The sequence below is a fragment of the Cibotium barometz genome, chromosome 21, assembly GCF_041138505.1.
Source record: "Cibotium barometz isolate CiBa-2024 chromosome 21, ASM4113850v1, whole genome shotgun sequence".
Classification (NCBI taxonomy): Eukaryota; Viridiplantae; Streptophyta; class Polypodiopsida; order Cyatheales; family Cibotiaceae; genus Cibotium; species Cibotium barometz.
Genome location: NC_141066.1, coordinates 14,704,769 through 14,721,066, shown reverse-complemented (window position 1 = coordinate 14,721,066; position 16,298 = coordinate 14,704,769). Strand labels below are relative to the sequence as shown.

General features: G+C 47.4%; 1 protein-coding gene across 2 annotated transcripts in view; it reads right to left on the bottom strand.

Annotated features, from left to right (window-relative positions):
• The window catches only part of LOC147626886 (uncharacterized), a 53,267-nt gene extending 37,192 nt beyond the window's left edge, over window positions 1-16,075 (bottom strand). The window contains exons 1-2 of one of the 2 annotated variants that reach the window (XM_086815429.1): window positions 15,855-16,075; window positions 15,723-15,782 (exon numbers count right to left, since the gene is read on the bottom strand). In XM_086815429.1, coding sequence (XP_086671555.1) covers window positions 15,723-15,782; window positions 15,855-15,951 — 157 coding nt within the window. In that variant the 5' untranslated portion in view covers window positions 15,952-16,075. Of the gene's footprint in view, window positions 1-15,722 lie in introns of both variants that reach the window. The other variant, XM_086815428.1, reaches the window with a different exon arrangement.
• Between the last annotated feature and the right edge of the window lie 223 nt (window positions 16,076-16,298).

Below are 16,298 nucleotides of genomic sequence, written 5' to 3'. Positions count from 1 at the left end.
CTGCATGTATGGATGATGCACAGAAGGCTGGACACTGATGCAAACAGCAGATTCAGGGCTGGAAACTGCTGTAGACTGAACCTTCAGGGCTGGAAACTGCTGTGGACAGAAACGTTGAAGTGTAGGGGTGCTGAGGAACTGAAACACAGACCTGTAGGGCTGCTGTACTGCAAAACGCAGGTGCTCTGAAGCTGCTGGACAGAAACGCTGAGGTCCTGAGGCTACTGGACAGAAACGCATGCATGTACTGCTGAATTGGAGACTGTAGAGGACTGAATCAGGGCTGCTTTGGTGTTGAAACAGGCTGATTGGAGGCTGATAGCAAGCTGAAAGAAGAGGGAGATGTACTCGGGTGCTGCTGGAGGTGTAGAAGGACGTGTTGCTGCTGCCTCCAAGAGTTGGAGACGCTCCATGAGTAGCTGGTTCTAAGCTCTAAGAAGAGCTATGGTGTCTGTTGTAGGCGGAGGAACAAGGTCTCCTTCGGGGGAGACGTCTTCCGGCTGATGAGTACTCTCTCTTGTAGACATGATGCTGAAGTCGGTGGTCATGCCGGAACGCAATCTAACCATCCAAGGATGCCCCCATGCTAGGATACGGTGTGTGTGGACTATCTGAATCTGATACCAATGTGATATGCAGCGGAAGTCTTTGTATTGGAAGATCCTGTCACACAAATGCTCACACCGTCTTCTGTATCCTGAGTTTCGTGAGTTTAGCAATCCACTTTAATTACTTCAAACTTTAAAGAGATATGAGAGAGATACATGAGAACTGTACACCAGATTGGGTCCCGAATTACCCACTGAAAGGCCTCCTATCCCGATAACGAGATAGTATTTGCTTTATTTCTTTAGAGAGAATGACTGTGGACTATAGATAAGCCAAACGCAAGATCTCGGAGGATCGGAGAGTGGCTGATCTGTACACTGCTGTAGAAACACCTCGATGACTTGATCTCGAGCCTATGCACTCTTCCCAAGGGCATGAGGAAGGGCTGCACACCTGAGGCTGAGAGAAGAAGAAGGTGGACAGTTCTACACTATGTTAGAATGCTGAAAACACTTATGAATGCTGTGTTACCTTCACCAGATGACTGCTGCATGTATGGATGATGCACAGAAGGCTGGACACTGATGCAAACAGCAAATTCAGGGCTGGAAACTGCCGTAGACTGAACCTTCAGGGCTGGAAACTGCTGTGGACAGAAACGCTGAAGTGTAGGGGTGTTGAGGAACTGAAACGCAGACCTGTAGGGCTGCTGAACTGCAAAACGCAGGTGCTCTGAAGCTGCTGGACAGAAACGCTGAGGTCCTGAGGCTGCTGGACAGAAACGCATGCATGTACTGCTGAATTGGAGACTGTAGAGGACTGAATCAGGGCTGCTTTGGTGCTGAAACAGGCTGATTGGAGGCTGATAGCAGGCTGAAAGAAGAGGGAGATGTAGTCGGGTGCTGCTGGAGGTGTAGAAGGACGTGTTGCTGCTGCCTCCAAGAGTTGGAGACGCTCCATGAGTAGCTGGTTCTAAGCTCTAAGAAGAGCTATGGTGTCTCTTTGTAGGCGGAAGAACAAGGTCTCCTTCGGGGGAGACGTCTTCCGGCTGATGAGTACTCTCTCTTGTAGACATGATGCTGAAGTCGGTGGTCATGCCGGAACGCAATCTAACCATCCAAGGATGCCCCCACGCTAGGATACGGTGTGTGTGGACTATCTGAATCTGATACCAATGTGATATGCAGCGGAAGTCTTTGTATTGGAAGATCCTGTCACACAAATGCTCACACCGTCTTCTGTATCCTGAGTTTCGTGAGTTTAGCAATCCACTTTAATTACTTCAAACTTTAAAGAGATATGAGAAAGATACATGAGAACTGTACACCAGATTGGGTCTCGAATTACCCACTGAAAGGCCCCCTATCCCGATAACGAGATAGTATTTGCTTTATTTCTTTAGAGAGAATGACTGTGGACTGGAGATAAGCCAAACGCAAGATCTCGGAGGATCGGAGAGTGGCTGATCTGTACACTGCTGTAGAAACACCTCGATGACTTGATCTCGAGCCTACGCACTCTTCCCAAGGGCATGAGGAAGGGCTGCACACCTGAGGCTGAGAGAAGAAGAAGGTGGACTGTTCTACACTATGTTAGAATGCTGAAAACACTTATGAATGCTGTGTTACCTTCACCAGATGACTGCTGCATGTATGGATGATGCACAGTAGGCTGGACACTGATGCAAACAGCAGATTCAGGGCTGGAAACTGCTGTAGACTGAACCTTCAAGGCTGGAAACTGCTGTGGACAGAAACGCTGAAGTGTAGGGGTGCTGAGGAACTGAAACACAGACCTGTAGGGCTGCTGAACTGCAAAACGCAGGTGCTCTGAAGCTGCTGGACAGAAACACTGAGGTCCTGAGGCTGCTGGACAGAAACGCATGCATGTACTGCTAAATTGGAGACTGTAGAGGTCTGAATCAGGGCTGCTTTGGTGTTGAAACAGGCTGATTGGAGGCTGATAGCAAGCTGAAAGAAGAGGGAGATGTAGTCGGGTGCTGCTGGAGGTGTAGAAGGACGTGTTGCTGCTGCCTCCAAGAGTTGGAGACGCTCCATGAGTAGCTGGTTCTAAGCTCTAAGAAGAGCTATGGTGTCTGTTGTAGGCGGAAGAACAAGGTCTCCTTCGGGGGAGACGTCTTCCGGCTGATGAGTACTCTCTCTTGTAGACATGATGCTGAAGTCGGTGGTCATGCCGGAACGCAATCTAACCATCCAAGGATGCCCCCACGCTAGGATACGGTGTGTGTGGACTATCTGAATCTGATACCAATGTGATATGCAGCGGAAGTCTTTGTATTGGAAGATCCTGTCACACAAATGCTCACACCGTCTTCTGTATCCTGAGTTTCGTGAGTTTAGCAATCCACTTTAATTACTTCAAACTTTAAAGAGATATGAGAGAGATACATGAGAACTGTACACCAGATTGGGTCCCGAATTACCCACTGAAAGGCCCCCTATCCCGATAACGAGATAGTATTTGCTTTATTTCTTTAGAGAGAATGACTGTGGACTGTAGATAAGCCAAACGCAAGATCTCGGAGGATCGGAGAGTGGCTGATCTGTACACTGCTGTAGAAACACCTCGATGACTTGATCTCGAGCCTATGCACTCTTCCCAAGGGCATGAGGAAGGGCTGCACACCTGAGGCTGAGAGAAGAAGAAGGTGGACTGTTCTACACTATGTTAGAATGCTGAAAACACTTATGAATGCTGTGTTACCTTCACCAGATGACTGCTGCATGTATGGATGATGCACAGAAGGCTGGACACTGATGCAAACAGCAGATTCAGGGCTGGAAACTGCTGTAGACTGAACCTTCAGGGCTGGAAACTGCTGTGGACAGAAACGCTGAAGTGTAGGGGTGCTGAGGAACTGAAACGCAGACCTGTAGGGCTGCTGAACTGCAAAACGCAGGTGCTCTGAAGCTGCTGGACAGAAACGCTGAGGTCCTGAGGCTGCTGGACAGAAACGCATGCATGTACTGCTGAATTGGAGACTGTAGAGGACTGAATCAGGGCTGCTTTGGTGCTGAAACAGGCTGATTGGAGGCTGATAGCAGGCGCCTAGGGCTGACTGAAGCTATGGTTTCTCAAGGGGCTGGAGAAGCAAGCTTATGGGCTCTAGGGCTGGATTAGTCTTGGGCTGAAAGCAAGGAGGAGGAGAGCTCTTAGCACAATGAAGACTGAATGAGAAAAGAGGCTCTATGCTAGCCTATTTATACTAATTGGAGGTTGGTCATTTAATAAAGTTAATATTTATAAATGCCCAATAATGCAAATCATGCTAAATAAATACTAATAAATATGGAAAAAATACTAGATAAATCCCAGTAAATTCCCTAAGGCTTTGGGGATGTTCTAAATGATGCACAGGCATATGTATGCATATTATGCAAGATGCAGAGTGCTTTTTGATGCAAACCCTAAGGCTTCTACTGACTCTACATGCAAGAATGATTCTCTCCAAGTGGGTTAAGGGACTTGACTGACTGTTTGACCCACTAAGGCTGAGGAATGACCTACGTAGCTCGTGCCTGACTTATCCTGGACTGAGGATGTACAATGGGGTCACGGCGTACGACAAATATCATGCTATTGGGTTCTAAAACTGTACAACTGTTGCACTTCTGATGATGAGCCATCTTGTCACCATGCACTGAGTGCAAAGTGCATGTGACATAAGGAATCCAAGCCTAAGAAAACCCCCGAGGAAAAGGCTAAAGCAAGCATTACTGGAAGTTATCTTCCTCAAGAGGAGCAAAGAAACTACCAAACGGAGAACCGTTGTTTCTTATGTCATACATTGGGGCATGAAAAGAAGGATTGTCAGAAAAGGCAAGTGGAGCAAGCCTCCAAGCAACCTTCTTCCACAGTCGTCGCCACCACAGCATCTCTTGCTCCTCCAACACCACCTACCTACACCAACGCAGTTCAACTCTTACCTTCTATGCATCCTATGCCATCCATGGTATTTGATGCTAAGCAGGAGGCTGAAGCTACACAAAAAAGCCTGATCTGAGCTTATGGCTCTGCCAAGGACCGCCAATTTGTTGTCCTTTTTGACATGGGTAGTTTTGAGGACGCCCTCTCTCCCTATTTCGCTAACAAAATGAGTCGTACTTTAGTGCCCTATCATGTGGATGTGGGTGGGTTTATACATGGTCTCCGCACCCACATATCATTAATGATGGGTTGGACATATTATTGTTTATACATGGTCTCCGCACCCACATATCTCAAAAGGCACAACAGTTTTCTTTTCAAGTTCAAAAGGCCTTATTCTAGCAAGATTTCATTGTCTCGCCTCCTTTGGGGTGTGACATGATCTTAGGAATCCAATGGTTTCGCCAGTATGACCCATTCCCCATTGGAGACAGGACACTTTTACTACCTGTAAAGGTTTTCTTGAGCCTGTCATGATTCGTGGGGATAGGAGCATTCTTGGTATTCCTTTGATTTCTCATCTCGAGGCCCGGTGAGCTATCCGCAAGGAAGCGGAAGGAGCATTGATTTATGTTCGTGCTCACACTACTTCTACCTCATCAATAGTGGCTGTCTCATCTTCATCTTCAGTCCCTCAGTTGGTAAACCTCCTGTCTCGACATCAAGACATTATGCTTAGGAAGGATCTCCCACCTCCTCGTCCTGAGGATCATCATATCGATTTGCTCCGAACCTCCTAGCAAGTTTCTCTATCGTCTTTCCAAGACTTTAGAGGGCGAGCTAGAAAAACAGTTATCTGAGCTCCTCTGAGCCGGTTTCGTTCGGCCATCTTCCTCCCCATTTGTTGGACCCATCTTATTTGTCCAAAAGAAGGACATGTCTACACGTCTTTGTGTAGATTACACGGCATTAAACAAACTCACCGTTAAGAAAAAATTTCCTATCCCCAAGATTAAGTACGTTTTGGAGTGTTTAGACGGTGCAAAATTTTTCACTAAAATATATCTCAAAAGTCGTTACCATCAGGTCCGCATTTTTTAAGCTGACATTCCAAAGACAACTTTTCGAATAGAGCGTGGCCACTACGAGTCCGTAGTCATGCCGTTTGGGCTTACCAACGCACCGACAACCTTCAATAAAAGAATGTCCAGGATTTTCGCGGTGCTCATTGGTAAGTGTGTTCTCATATTTCTTGATGACATACTGTCACCATTTGGTCCCTTCACCAGTCTTTCACACTGAGCATAGCCAAGGTGTGAACAGGGATTTTCCACAGAAGAAAGCTGAAGCATTCATAGACAAAGTTTAGCCTGAAAGATGGCAATACAGCATGTCCAGCATGGGATTTTATTCATTAAATTGACTTATCATGTTTATAAGTGAGTGTTTTCACACATCATTAATTAAGGGCTAGACATATTATTATTTTGGGCATGGACCATAGTTACCGCGGAACGGGAACGTTCCGGGAACGTCGGATGCTAGAACAGGAGCGGGAACGGAAACGGGAGCAGATCGGGAACGTCGGGGAACGCCACGTCATATGACATGTCAGCCAAGGGGAAGGGACCAGGGTGGAGTGGTAGGGAGAGCACTCAGGCATAGCAAGCTCAGCAAATGAGGAAAAAAACAGGCAGCAGGCTCAGCAAATGAGCAAAAAAACAGACGCAGCAGCAAAAGGACCCGCCGCTGCCGCCGCCGCGCAGACGCACACAAGCCGGAACGCCCGGAACGGGCGTTCCGCCCTACGTTCCGGCGTTCCGAGTGCCGTTCCGGCACGTTCCGCTTCTAGACCACGTTCCGCGTTCCGGGCACGCGGCATGCTCCAGACCGGCGTTCCAACGTTCCAGGAAGGCGGAACGCCGTTCCGCGGTAACTATGGCATGGACAGGTGGACAAAAGGAGGTGCCTACTTGTAACTTGGCCAACAAGCTTGGGAAAAGCACAAAAGTTGATATTTTGGGCTGCCAAAAACATACTCCATCCAAGCAAAAGGAGCCAAAGAGCTGTACATAAAGCCCAAGAATCACTGAACCAGTAATAACTATGTAGATGCGCCAAACCATCGTATATGTACAAATCCTCGAGCAAAGATATGCCATAAACTTTGTTCGTAGTCCTTAGACGTATCCGTTAAGAAAAACCATATAAAGTAGGCTATTCAACCATAATGTTTACTTGAAACAGTTCAAGGCAAACAAACAACACACAATTCTCCTTGTACATGCATACAAGGGTTAAGTGTCCAAAAACACTTTAAATTGCAAAAAAGCAGCGACTTTGCAAAACTCAAAGTATACTTAGCTTTTCTTGCCAAAGCCAAAAGAAATATCTCTGCAGCATACGCATAAGATATCTTGAGATAAGGCTCAATATAGCTTGCTCATAAGCTTGCTTTATAATCCACAATAATCTATATGGAAAAAGTGCTGACCACGAGCACATATAACCAACTCCATATTCCGAGGATAAAGTCTGTGAATCCATAAATCCTTAGAACAAGCTCAATAGAAAAACTCATGACTGCTTCCATAAGCTCAATAGAAAAACTGTTGTTCAATGTAGTCCCCACTTCTGATCTTTTCTCTTTCTCATTGTTGGAAGGAAGCCTCTTGCTTCCGAGAAAGCCTTTGCTCTGATACCACTATCACAAGTCAGTAGGGGAATACCCGGAACAATAATAATAATAGACCAGCCCTTCATTCATGATGTGTGAAAACACTGACTTATAAACATGATAAGTCACTTTGATGAATAACTCATGTTGCACATGCTGTATTGCCATCTTTTAGGCTAAACTTTGCAAGTGAATGCTTCAGCTTTCTTCTGTGGAAAATCCCCATTCACACCTTGGCTATGCTCAGTGTGTGAAAGACTGGTGAAGGGACCAAATGGTGACACATACTTATCTTTTCAACCACCACTGCAGTACCGTATAAGAAAGATGTGGAGAAAGTCTTGCAACTTTTGTGAGATAATGGACGCTACATCAATGCCAAAAAGTCTATCTTCGGTGTTACAAAGGTTCAATACTTGGGCTATATCACCGGTTCCTCCGGGATTCAATTGGACCCCACAAAAGTTCAAGAGATCTTGGATTGAGACATTCCTAAGACTGCCCAAGAGATCTGTTCATTTGTGGGTCTTTGCCAAGCCTACAGTACACATGTTCACCAGTTTTCCAACCTTGCAGCACCTCTCGCCGACTTGCTCAAGGGGGTGAAAACACGTCGACAAAAAGTCACAGTTACAAGCAAGGCACTCGATGCATTCCGTGCACTCCAGAAAGTAGCCTCAAGAGTACCTGTTCTAAATTTAGCATCTTGGGATGAACCTTTCAAGGTCATTACCAATGCCAACAATGTAGCCATTGGCACTATAGACCCGTGGCCTACTACAGTCGAAAGTTGAATGTTGCCAAAAGGAATTATTCGGTTTATGACAAAGACCCTTTGGGTGTGATCACAGCACTCAAACATTGGAAGCCTTTTCTTTATGGACAAGTTCTCACAATCAAAACAGACCACCAAGCACTTAAGTGGCTCCAGGCGATGCCAAATGCCCAGTGGAGTGATCAGCAAGCCAGATGGAGACAGATTGTAATATGCGGAAGCTTCGGAGAAGAATCGGTAACTTCAATACTCAGAATTCAGCACTCTTTTCGCCACGGAAAATTAATGCACAAACTGAAAGGAGATGTGCACAAAATAGAGAGAGGGAGAGGGAGAGATGGAGAGGACACAATATTGGGTCCCAATTACCCTTTGTAGGGCCCCCACCACGGATGGTGTATTTGCTTTATTAGAATGATGAGAAAACTGAAAGAAAATACAGCAATCTTGGACCTTTTCTTGGCTGGGAATACCCTGCTCTTGACCTGAATCCTTCACCCCTTTGCTTAGCACCCTCTTAGCTTTGTCTAGCCTCTTATGCTTGAGCTCTTGGTGGAGAATGAGATGAATGAATGGGATTATGGGCCATCCTATTTATACTAGCTCAACTACAGCAGTAGGCCAATGCTACTGCAGTCGGCTAGCATTAAATGCTCCCACGACCAGAAATTCAGCAATAAATGCTGAATTAAATCCCAAAAAATGTTGCTTTTTCCCTAACAGACTGAAAGTGATGCGCCTGATTCTAAAGGGCTGGGCACAGCTTTTGCAAACCTCAAGAGGGCTGGGCAGCCTGTATGGGCTGCCCCATACCTGCCCTTCAGCCATGCAAAGGCTGTTTTCTCCTGAATTTTGCCTTTAGATTGCCCTAGGGCTGTCCTACAGCCCCTCCATGGCTGGTGGGTTCAGCCTGGGCCTTCGTGGCCCTCATGGGGGGGGTTCACCACCATTCCCATGCCCACACTCAGATCCGGGGTAGCCCTATGGGCTGGCCCCTTGTCCTAACCACTATCTACTCAGCGATCTGGCATCCGGTACCATACCAGATACACAGAAGCACTGACATCATTCTAGAGGGAGACTCACAGCACGGACCGGCACTGTTTCATGTGCAGGACAGTGCACACCTGACCTTGGACTCATGTGCAGGACAATGCACACCTGACCTCGGACGACTGAGATGGATCCCTGGCTGACTCGTCCCGGACTGGGCTCACATGGGACCAGTTCACCATCCCAGGTCTTGCACCTTCTGTACAGAAATGTCTACATGGCATCCAAGTGCGGGATGCACGTGACATCCCCTTCTGCTTAACTTGACGGAAGCTGCATAGCCTCCAAATAATCCGTCAATAACGCCGGATAGTCTTCGAAAAACTCTTTGTCGAGCCATACCGCTTCATGAGTTTCTCGGTCCTGAAACTTCGTGACGAACTGTCGTAGTCTTCGGCCGGCGACATGCTTGAAACGGTGCAAAAGGATCTGTTCTGGAACCATAACTTTGCTTCATCCACAATGTCTGGTTCCGCTCTAAAGGGGGTGGACCTGCATATGGCTTTAACCAACTGACATGAAATACATCGTGCATAGTCCAACTCGGAGGTAGCTTTAATTGCATAGACACCTCATTAATCTTTTTCCTGATGGGAAAAGGTCCGAAGCTCCTGAAAGACAACTTTGGGCATCGCTTGCCCACCTGCTTCAATCTTTGCTTCATAATCCGAAGATAAACCCAATCCCCTTCCGAAAACTTCATATCCCTTCGGTCTTTATTGGCCTGTCGAGTGTAGGTCTCTTGCGCTTTAGCCAATCTGTCCTTTACTGACTCTAAAATCTCCTGGTAAGACTCCGTCACTCTGTTCGCCTCCGGTACTGAAGACGAAGTCCTGGTTAACGACGACTGGAAAGGTCTTCCAAACACTGCCTCATATGGAGTCGTGCCAATAGCTGGAGAAAAAGAGTCATTCAAAACATCTTGAACTAAAGGCAAATACGATTCCCACTTACCTTGCTGATCGTGGACATAACACTTCAGCACATCAGAGGCCAGCTGGTTGTATATCTCTATCTGGCCGTCTGTCTATGGGTGGAATGCACTGGAAAAATTCAACTTAGTACCAAAATTATCAAACAATGCCCTCCAAAAATGACTGGTAAACTTGGCATCTCGGTTTGACACTATGGTTCTAGGAATTCCGCCAATCGGGTACCAATGCCGAATGAACAACTGGGCAACATCCTCGGCGGTCACATTGGCCCTGCAAGAAATAAGCATAACAAATTTGCTAAACCTATCAACAATAGTTAAGCACTGTTACGCTTACTCGGACTGGGAGGCAGATTCGTGACAAAGTCCATGGAAATGTCTTGGAAAGGACCCTTAGGAATTGCCAAGGGCTGTAACAACCCTATCTTCTTTCCACAAGGAGCTTTCACCTTCTGACAAATATCACAGTGTTGTACATATGTAAACACATCACGCCTCATCTTTGGCCAATAGTATTGCCATTCTAATTTCTCCAGAGTCGAATTCATGCCCCTATGACCACCTGTAATGGCGTCATGGGCATCATGGAGAAGAGCTGCCCGGAATGACTTCATGACACATAGTCAGCCTTTGTAGAAAAGCCAACCATCGCGTATCAGAAAATGGCATGGTCCTGTGGCATCCAATGCCTGTTCCCACTGTGTACCGAATTCCTCGAAATCCGCGTACGTGTGCTTCATGTCCTCTAGTCCTATACCAACAAGATCAATTCTAGTGGTCTGAATCGTACACACTTGTCCCTTCCTGCTCAAAGCGTCGGCCACTGGATTGGCCTTTCCTAGAAGGTACTCAATCATACCACCGAATTGCTGGAATATCTGACTCCAGCGGTGTTGTCGATCACTCCACTGTGCACTTGGCATTGTCTGAATCCAGCGTAATGCCTGATGGTCAGTGCGAACCTCGAAGTCACGGCCATACAGAAAATGTTTCCAATGTTTCAAGGCCTGTATTACTGCTAGGAGTTCACAATCATAAACTGAGTAGTTCTTCTCGGACAATCACTTGACTCCATGAAAGATCAGTTCTAATTCTACCACAATTCCACTACTCATGATGTATTATTTCTAGTCTCATGAGTCCATTTTGGCGCCCAAAACAAAAGTAGAACTCTCTCTCTCTCTCTCTCTCTCTCCCCACACACACACATACAAACACATGCGCACTCTTTCACAATATAGCATACATACTCCAACTCTTGGCAGAGGCAACTTAACCATGTGGCCACAACTCCAGCTACATTTCCAATGAAATTAAATACACCCCATAGACACTCTGGTTAACTTCAACAGATATTGAAGGTATGGTCTTATGCAATCACACCTCCAGCTATATGTTGGAGGAACTCGGATACAGCCGCTAAACATGCCATCTTACCATAATCATTTTCTACAAATATTAAAGAGGAAGCCGGAAGCAGGTACAGATGGTCAATGGAGGTCAAGTGGATGCTGTCCAGATGTGTGCATTTGGAGGTGGACAGGAGCAGCCAGGTTTGAAGCCGCTTTAGATGTCTGTAGGCAGCCTGAAGAGCCCAAAACAGCCTGCCCAAGTGACCCAATGTCAAGGCTGAGCTGTGGGCCTACGAATACTTCAAAAGGATGTAACAGGGCCCTTTACTAGGCAGACCAGCAGTCCCCCTGGTCCGACCAACCAGAAGGGGGGAAACCAAATATGCAGAAATCAGGAGGGCCTAGTGCCAACCAGCAGCAGATGCCACTGAGTGAGTTGTGAGTTTAACATTCTGACTCCTGAGTCCTCATGCAAGGACGTGGATAAACCACCCTAAGGAAACCTGGCCATAATAGTAGAAGTTGTCAGAATACGCAGCGGAGATGATGACCAGATCTGGGAACACGAGCAAAACGCAGTGCAGAAAATCACAGCACAAGAGAGAGAGAGAGAGAGAGGCGTGTAACTCTGCTCTATATACACAAGAAGATCCCGAGTATGATACAAAAATGACAAGGGAGCTGGGGGCCATTTTATATGGCCCCCCATCAGCAGTCGGCCTGCTGTGGGGCAGCCGACAGGACACAAAACACCTCCACGACTGAAAATCCACAGTCGGCCAGCAGCAGAGTGGGTCGGCCAGCATCAGGGAAGTCCACGACTCATGTAGTGCAGTCGGCCACTTCCAGAATCTCCACAGATGCAGTCGGCCAGGTTCAAGGTCCTCCTGCCACTACTAGACTGCCTCCCATGCCACAGAAAAATAGGGAAAAATGGGGGAAAAATACGGAGTGGGGAAAAATGAGAAAACACCTCATAAGGGCGAGCACACCCACAACAAAGGCCCTGGTGTATAAAAATAGACAGGAGATGACTTCTAACACCCCCTCTCAGCTCCTGGCTGTGAAACCAACCACAGGGAGCTGGGGTGCCGCCTGAGCAAATCCTGAGATAGCGACTTCGTGAAGAGGTCCACCGTACTGTCCTCTGTCGAACAGAACTCTAGCAAGATGTCATCAGCAACGATCTGTTCATGAACAAAGTGCCTCTGGATGACCATGGATTCCTCCAGTGGAATCCCAAACCTGCAATGCAACCTCTGCATCCTCACCACCTCACAAGCAACATCACAAGCAGCCCGGTACTCTGCCTGTGTCCTCGACAAGGCAAAAGATGACTGCCTCTTACTACTCCAAAAAATTGCTCCTGGGCCTGAAGTAGATCTCCTCGTGTCCTGATCTCCTCCCTAAACTGAGTCACTCCAACCATGGAGTTAGACTCCATCCAACAATCCCCCTCCTGTGTACAAGAGTCCATGATCCTTCGCGTGCCGCAGAAACCACAAGAAACGCAATCCTGCCTCCCAAAGAGTCATTTGCAACCATGAGCTCAACTGCCTCATCAGGAAGCTCCCGTCCAATCTGGTATCCATCAGCCAGATCAATGAACCATTCTGCTTCTGAGTCAAAGAGGCATCAAACTGCTCGCAAGGATCAACACCTGTGATGGTGCAGAAACAAGTCCTGGAAACCTGTTGAAGACTACGCAAGGCCTTCTGAAACCTGTCAACCACCCCCTCTGAATCCGGAACCACAAAGCCTGGAGTATGCACCTCCTTCTGCAAGTAATCAACTGCCACCTGCCTGGCTTTCCGAAAGGTCCCCATGGAAAGAACATCCTCAGAGTATCCGTTGCGGAGAGTCCTCCAATCTCCTCCCTGCCTGTAAACCGGAACGGGAAGGAGTCATGTGCCTGGAAGCACCACTATCTAGAATCCACTCCCGAGTATCCGTTGCGGAGAGTCCTCCAATCTCCTCCCTGCCTGAAGAAAATGAAACATTGGTGTCCACCACCTCCAGGTGCACAAAAGCCGGAGTCTTCATGATTGCTGCTGAGGAATCTTCACCCTTCTCGGTCTTCCGCTTGGGACACTGCCTCCAATAGTGGCCTTTCTCGCCACAATCATTACAGGTCCTCTCTGCCTTTAGTTTCTCGCGGTCAGTAACGGACTTCTTCTCAGAGGACTTCTCCAACGAAGCCTTCCCTTTGCCCGTGTTACGGCCTTTCGACCGTTGGCCGGTTAAGGCCTCCGAACCTCCACCCTGAGAAGGGTTCGTGAATCGTTCTTCCTGGTCCAGGACCATGGGCACAAGCTCCTCCCACGTGATGGTGCTGAGCCTGCCACTGGTAATCAAAGACGAGTAAAATGCTGAGTACTGAGAGAGCAAGTGTGACAGCAACGTTATGGCCATGTCCTCTGACAATATCTCCTTCCCACCCTGAAGAACTTCCTGCTGAAGAGCCTGTAGCTTGTTAATATGCTCCCGCATCGTCGACGACTTTGCAGGGCTCATAACCGCATCTGTACTTCCAAGGAAATCCTCTTCATGGGCGATACCCTGTTGTAAAGAGAGGCCAAATGCTGCCATATACCTCTGGCCAGCGTCATATGCTTTACATGATTGATTACCTGTGGTGTGCAATTGAGAAAGATAAACGAACGGACCCTGGCGTTGACACGATCCCACATCTGTGTCTGAGCCTCCCGGTCCTTTCGGATCGACGGTAACTCCCCTTCCTCTACTTCCGGCCGTGGAACCCCAACAACGACGAAATCAGCGAGGTCGTAAGACTCCAGAGCAGATTCCATCATAACCTTCCGTATGCCGTAGTTGTTCCCGTCCAACTGACGGTCCACCGGGAACGTGGGGAGTGTCGGGATCTTCACATGCCTCTCGGCCATCTCAAACAGATCTGCCATTGCGGGGATGTACTCTGAAAAGGGTGGGTAGGTGGGAACAAAGAAGAACTAGCACTTGCAAGTGGCTGTCCAGCAAATCAGCCCGCCGTTCTCTTGCTTCTCCTCTTCCCGAACAGTCCCAAACAGTCCACCAAACAGCAACACAACAGTCCCCCTCTTGCTCACACAAATCCCAAGAACTATCTAGAGCCTAGGCTCTGATACCATGTCAGAATACGTAGCGGAGATGATGACCAGATCTGGGAACACAAGAGCAAAACGCAGTGCAGAAAATCACAGCACAAGAGAGAGAGAGATAGAGGCGTGTAACTCTGCTCTATATACACAAGAAGATCCCGAGTATGATACAAAAATGACAAGGGAGCTGGGGGCCATTTTATATGGCCCCCCATCAGCAGTCGGCTTGCTGTAGGGCAGCCTACAGGACACAAAACACCTCCACGATTGAAAATCCACAGTCGGCCAGCAGAGCAGCAGAGTGGGTCGGCCAGCATCAAGGTAGTCCACGACTCATGCAGTGCAGTCGGCCACTTCCAAAATCTCCATAGATGCAGTCGGCCAGGTTCAAGGTCCTCTTGCCACTACTAGACTGCCTCCCATGCCACAGAAAAATAGGGAAAAATGAAAGAAAAATACGGAGAGTGGGGAAAAATGAGAAAACACCTCATAAGGGCGGGCACACCCACAAGAAAAACCCTGGTGTATAAAAATAGACAGGAGATGACTTCTAACAGAAGTAATAGGGGAAAGAGTAAGAAAGCATTTTACAAGCTTCCATGAGTCTTCTTGGCAAGCCAGACCTGTCAAAAATGAACAAAATTAATGTTCAGAGATAGCAGAGGGTTGGTGGAAGTTTTCCTGCAGGGGTGTGACCCAGAAAACACATACCTTGGGGGAACCCCTATCAATATAGAAACTGGGGTGAAAGGAGGAAGAAGGAAACTGTTATCAACGGCTGCATTTTTCCGTTTGCTCCCTAGGTTAAGATCTAGTCAGAGGGGTATCAATCTCAAATATATAGCTTCCAAAAACAACCCCATGAAATCAAGGCCCCATTTTTGAAATGGTTCAAGTGCTAAGGTGGGTATGATGGCATCCTATCCTTTGGTGGAGCAGACATTTAGATACTCCAACTAGCTAACTGGCTGGATTTGCATCACACACGGTAAGCATGCTTCGAACCTCAATCTGGTGTGCACCATACATAGCAAACATATAAGGTACCCATGCTATGAAGCTAAAATTCCTTTATTTGTATAAAAATGAGGAAATACAGATTAAGAAGCGGCATGCTAGGCCACCATGATCATCATCACCACTGTAATCATGTCGATGTCATCATCGTCAACAATCCATACATCAACCATCAGACATCAAGCATCACCATCACCATCAATCAACATAAGCATCAACATGAACATCTCCTCTACCACCCATTAAACATCACATCATCAATTCCCATCACTCGATCAAATCACAGGCTGTGGCTACGGTTCAAAAACCTACACAATTTTCCCTGTTGAAGCAAGAGAAACCATGGGAAACAGAAAATAAGAGAGAGGAAGCTTCTTACCAGGGTTGCGAACAGAAGGACGGTCCACCTGCAGAGTAGCTATACAGTTTTGGCCCAACCCTAGGGTGCAAAATCGCGCAGAGGAGGAGTGTAGCGCGAACAAAAGAGTAGCTATGCAGTTTCGGGATAAACCTAGGGTGCACAATCGCGCTGCCGTCGCTTGTGAGAGGATGACGCGAGAGGCGGAGTGTAGCTTGAAGACACTGCTACAGCTGCAGTGAAGGAGCATGGTTGGTGTTGATTAGGACGGGGACTACAGAAAGGGTAACGGGGGAATCTTTTCCCCCTCAACTATGTATTGTGGGGAATCTTTTCTCCCCTCCTTTGAAGCTATCAAAGCCCTTCATACTTTCTATTGCACCCGCACATTGCCGACCAGGTTCCAAGAAAAGAACTATTCTCTCTTTACAACCATCTCTCTCTCTCACACACACACATGCACATGCACATGCACATGGCCCTCTCCCTCTCTCTCTCATATACACACACTCTCAAATGTTTAAACTCTCTCTCTCTCTCACACACACTCTCAAATGTTGAAACTCTCTCTCTCTCTCTCTCACACACACACACATG